At 47.5% G+C, this 5,594-nt stretch overlaps 1 protein-coding gene across 1 annotated transcript in view; it reads right to left on the bottom strand.

The window, feature by feature from the left end:
- The window catches only part of Faxc (failed axon connections homolog, metaxin like GST domain containing), a 74,454-nt gene extending 69,795 nt beyond the window's left edge, over positions 1-4,659 (bottom strand). Inside the window, exon 1 of the mRNA XM_031366492.1 lies at positions 3,907-4,659. Within this exon, the coding sequence (XP_031222352.1) occupies positions 3,907-4,172 (266 nt within the window). The 5' untranslated portion in view covers positions 4,173-4,659. The remainder of the gene's footprint in view (positions 1-3,906) is intronic.
- Between the last annotated feature and the right edge of the window lie 935 nt (positions 4,660-5,594).

The raw sequence follows: 5,594 nt of genomic DNA on the forward strand, positions 1-5,594 counted from the left end.
CCCTCAGAGACCTATTACAGCTTCCCCCATTTTATGTGCCTAGCATTTCCCAGTCAAATAAATTCCATTCTCAAGCCTTGGACCCCTCTAAACTTCCCCTCTCCAGATCCCAGTTTAGTTCTGCACCTACTTGTCACCATCCCCACACGGTGCTCACTAGCTTCACCATCTCCACTTCATAAAACAAGTTGTCTTGGCGTTTACCAACCAAGAGCTTACTACATTTAAAGAGCTTAGAATGACTCATTCGGAAAGTACAAGCCAATAGAGTTAAAAGCATTTACTACAAAACAGAGGTTTCCCGTTATATGAAATGCGTGGGAGGTCAGATATTAAAATCCAGGACCCATTTTGACTATATTAGCAAACAATACAAACTCTACACTTCACAACTGACTTTAGCCAGTAAAATAATTCACATTACAAAGTGATGTTTTCATATAAACTAGAGAGACAAAGGCTTAAGAACTAAAAGGAGGTAAACAGGAAATCCTCTGCCCTACTGGTCAGAAGAGTCACGTTCTAAAGATTAACTTAGGCCCTATCATAGTCATAAAGATGCTGATCATGTGCCAACATGTGCCAGTGACTTTATAGACACGGGCCATATTAACCTACTTTCTTTTGATAATAGCCCTCTAAAGTGGGCATTGCTAGAGTTTAAATTTGGGACGCCACACTAATGTTCTGTAGTAGACAGGAAACTTCAAAGTCAGAAAGTAACTTGCCCAAGGAACTCCAATTTAAGACCAAGTCTGTCAGGCCAAGAATGGCAGCAGATTCCAACTATTCCAAAGGCATAGGCAAGAAAATGGCAAGTTCAAGTCCAGCCTAGGCAATTCAGCTAGACCATGTCAAAAAAAATGCCAAAAAAATGAGTGAAGTGAGGATATAATTATGTGGTAGGGTACTTGGCTTCCATAGCACTGGGATCAATCCCTAGTACAATCCATATATATATATATATGTATATATATATATATCTCCACATATACATATATATATCACTTATACACACAACTGACTTTGCCCAGTAAAACATGTATATGCGTGCATCAAAAGGCTGAATCAAATTTGAACCCAAACAATCTGTCCCCATAGGTCTTCTACACATCAGGACCCTCTCCCTAGTTTAAGGTCACAGGATCAGATGAGTTGCTTCCTGGGCAGCTTATCATAAAGCAACCTTAGAAGGAGATTTGAATAAGAGAACACATGCAGAGGCCAGCTGGCTAACAGAATAGGAGACTAACTAGCTCCCGGCCCTGCTCTAAGGATATCAGAGATGACCATGCCTTTATAACAGGCAATGAGTCAGTCAAAGGGATGTGATGGGGGCCCTTTAGCTCGAGTGCACGACGTGTAAATGAGCTCCAGGTAAGGAAGTCATTAATTATTCGCTTTATAAGCAAATTTCCAAATGCTTGAGTAAATTTAATATAGATGTCACTCCACTCTGGGAAAACAAAGGATTAAGACAATAATTATTTTTAAAATATAACAATGGAAAAATACAAATACCCAAAGTAACATTACAAATAAGAAACCATGTTTCACCCAAAAAAATACATGCATTGGTTATACTCATTAATTAGACTTCTTAATTAACCTTATAATTTTATTTCTGCATGAGACAAAGCCATAGACGAAGGCTAATCTGGGCAACAGAATGTCCAAGCAGGGTAAGAGAGAGTTGACAGGTGCCAATGAACTCAGACAGTGGGGGCCACTTTATATTTCCCTCCCACACGCTTGATTTTGGTTTTGCCTAACTCTACAGAGGCTTAGATTTCTCAGCAACTGAAAGCCCTCCTCTCTGGTATCCTCTGAAGCCTGTCTTCAGTGCTTCTGTCTGCCCTGTAGCTCTCTGGAAGCTGGCAGAAAGCTGCATCTGGACCACAGGCCTCACTTCCCAGGAAATGCCCCTGTCCTCAGCTCTCTTCCTCTCTTCCCCTAACGAAACCCCTCTAAGCGAGCACCTTCTCCCAAGCAGCCCTGCCCTGCACTGGAACCTCGCTTGGGCTTACTCCTGTCACTGTGTGATCTTCAGCAGGTTACCGAACCTCCTCCTCCTCCTTAGTGGTAGCTGTTAGAGATACATGCCATCACAGACACACACAGAGTACTACTAAGTTCCCAAAATTCCAGCTGCCTTCTTTCAGTTTGTATTATAACAGGGGTTTACCAATTCATTTGTTCAAGAAACAAAAGTAAACACACATGGGTCTTAAAACCCCTTTATCCAAGTAAAGATCCAGAGCTGGGCCTGTGGTCACCACAATGCAGAAGGAGCTAGCCTGGGGCAGAGGGCTGAAAAATATACAGGGTCCAGAGCTTCGAGGGCGTGGTCTATTCCAAGGGAGCTCCCAAGGCCCTGTTATTTCTGCAAGGTCATCGAAGCCACATTTTTGGATTCAGCCATGTGAATCCTTCAGTCTCCACAAACTGGAGAAATACTGGGAAGCTGCATGGTACAGGGACAGTCTTCGTAGGCTTTGGAGTGAAAGACAGCTGAGAAACAACAGGCTACTGTTTAAAAAGCTGCACAGATGTGGGATTCTTTAACTGGACTGAAACCTGACTTGAAATAGAGTTCTAAGACTGGCACCAATAGGGAGCAATCTTGATGACATCTCACTTTAAAACTTTTGTGTTTGACTCAACTAAATTCAAGATGCTATGCCAAATGAGAGGTACTGAAGTTAAAATAAACTTCTCAGTCTTCCACTGTGGTTAAATGATATGAAGGCCAACACATTTCTCAGACCCAGATGCTTTCTTATCCTTTCAGAACCAACAAATAGTGTGAATTCAGTAGGGCTATCATGGTGTCCTCCTGTACTTCCTGAAGTCCATTAGAGGTCACCAGCTACTTTACAACCTCTAAAGCCTGGCCCCTCCTTCACCCTACTCCTGGAAAATATGGTACAAACACATTCTTGCTCCTTCGAAAATACTGGCCAGAAGAGAAATTCTGAGCTACAGAAAACTGCTCTGCCTCCAATAATCTCCAGAGACTGGGGCCCCAAATGCATGGAAATTTTAACCGAAAATTGACATACCCGTTAGCCAAAGGCTGTCTGTCTCAGGACCCGGGGTGGTATCTATCAACTACTGCACTAAGATCCATCTATGGGACTAGCGGCCTCAACAGCAGGGCACTCCATTTATTGTAATTTTCAAGTCAGCCCTGTACACGTTCTGCGGCAAGCAGCCATGAAACTGTTTACAGCCCAGGGAGACTCCCTGTTATGCCACGTGCCCCATGTGCTAACGCTGCCCTCAGATCTCCTACTGCTCGCAGAATGACTGTATTTAAGCCTAAAGGTGCTTACAGTTCCATACCAGATAAGCAGGTAAGCAGGTTAAGGCTGCACCAAAACTGAGCAGGGTTATACAAAGCTTCTGCAACTGCCGCCTCTTCACAATGTTGACATTTGTAGAGAGGAATAAGAGACCTTTTACATAAAGATGTCAATAGCTAACATTCCAGCATTATTACCCACAAACCAATTAGGTGTTTATAAAAGTGTACCTTAGTATTTTCTACAGAGCTGTATTCTATTGTTACAAATGCATTGACTGCAGTTAGAATCTTCCTATGGGCTTTAGCAGATTGTTTTGATCCATAACACTAGTGACTCACAGCACTTTGCTTTTAGCATCGAAATGGTGGAAGGCAAATGCTTTCTTTCCCCTCCCAATTTAATTCTCCCATCAACTCTAAATGGCCCCTCACAAGTGTCCAGGTGACCGTGAAATGCCTTAGCGGGGTAGAGGATGAGAGAGGACGCTTGGACCTTTGGGCAGGACCTAGGGGTTAGCTCCGGAACCCCCTTCGAGCCAGCCCTACCCGGACTAGCTGCCCCGGTCAGCGTCTGCTTCAGGGCCCTCTCTCCCGCTCACCTAATGACCAGGAGTTCGTGGAGCAGATACGCAGCCGCGGCCAGCAAAGCTCCCCCGGTCAAATAAAGGGTTTTCTTCCACCAGGGATCCGAGCCCAGCCCTGCCATGATCCCACTGTAATCCTGCAAAGGGAAAGCGATGATGTCCCCATAAAAGGAGAAGGGCTCCTCGGACCCGGCCCACCAGCCGAAGAAGGAGATGCTCTGGTTCCAGCTCAGGTCCACCACGCACGGCCTGGACGAGGCAAAGCCAACCCCCCAGTGCATGCTGTGCGGCTGGCTCGGGGCGCCCCTCCCAGGGCCCGCGCCGCCCGCATGGGAAGAGGACAGCGCCCGGGCGAGCGGGCGGGCGGGCGAGCTCAGCGGTGCGCAGGGGACGCGGGCGGAGGCAGCGGCGGCGGAAGGATGCGGACGGCTAGCGGAGAGCTGAGTTGGCGGAGCCCGGGGGCCCGGCGAGGCAGCGGCGGCCGCCGGCCTCCCTGGCCGAGGCCTCTCGCAGGCGCTCTTTGTGTCAGTGCGTGGAAAAGGCCACGTGATGTCATTGCTCCCCTGGGCCGGGCAACAGAGGCGGGATAAAGTCACCTACCCTGCGCCCTGCCCCCGCCCAGCATCTCCGCGGTGCGCTGCCTCGGCCGGGCCGCAGCTGCGGGGCTGGGCGCCGAGGCGCCGTGGCTCCGGGAGGCGGGCCTCGCAGGAGGCTGCGATTGCTGCTGCGGCTGAGCCGAGCCCAGAGCCTCCGCCCTCGGTTCCAGCGACTCCCTCCCGGAGGCACCTTGTGGAGCGTGGGACTCACCTGCCCTGAGCCACCGACTAGAAACCTTGGGCCAGGGCAGATTAAGGTCGGGAGTGTTTGTCTGCTCTCATTGCTTTAAAGAGCTCAGGGAAGCACAGACAGACACCTAGGTCCCAGGCAGGGTGTTGATGAAGTGATGTCTACCTTGACAAATAACAGCAGAAAGTACTCTAGGTGAGAAATCTTTCCACCTTGGAAATCATTATCAAGGATATTACTGATACACGTTTTGTGGATCGCCCTCCGTTTGGATGCAGAAAATCTGTGAAACAGCAACTGTGTATTCAATGGTTTCCCCACCCTGGATAGCCCTGAAAAGATTGATTAAAGATTGGATTTAGGGCTTTATACATGGCAGACAGGCACGCTCTCTACCAACAAGGAAGGTTCTAGGTCCTTTAAATCCTTAAACATGGACCACGTGTTCTAGCCAGAGCATGGGCAGTTTTAGTTTAGAGGAAATAAAACAAAAACATTGAAGACATAAGATTCATCACAATTAAAATTCAGGTATGAATATAAGAATACATCCATCCCCCAAGACAATAGAGACTGGGATGGTGATAAAAGGGGCTCCCATTTCCTGGACTTCACTCCCTTAGAATAAACAGGTAGTAGCTAGAAATAAAACGAGGGATAGTTTGCCACCATAGATAAAGAAGGATGCCCTAGCCAAGTTGACCCGAATTCCAGGGTCCCTACCTCCATCCCAAAGGGAGTTATTGACCTCTCGGCATGTGTAGTCTGATATGAACTTCCATTACAAGAGTACAGCAATCAGCCCAGTGCAGTGACAGAGGTGGTCACCAGAATGCCAACCTGGGCCAGTTACCAAGGAGCTGAAGGGGTGTCATCCCCCACGAACTAACACAATCCAACACACACACAAAACACAC

Source organism: Mastomys coucha, unplaced genomic scaffold, assembly GCF_008632895.1.
Source record: "Mastomys coucha isolate ucsf_1 unplaced genomic scaffold, UCSF_Mcou_1 pScaffold14, whole genome shotgun sequence".
NCBI classification, from domain to species: Eukaryota; Metazoa; Chordata; class Mammalia; order Rodentia; family Muridae; genus Mastomys; species Mastomys coucha.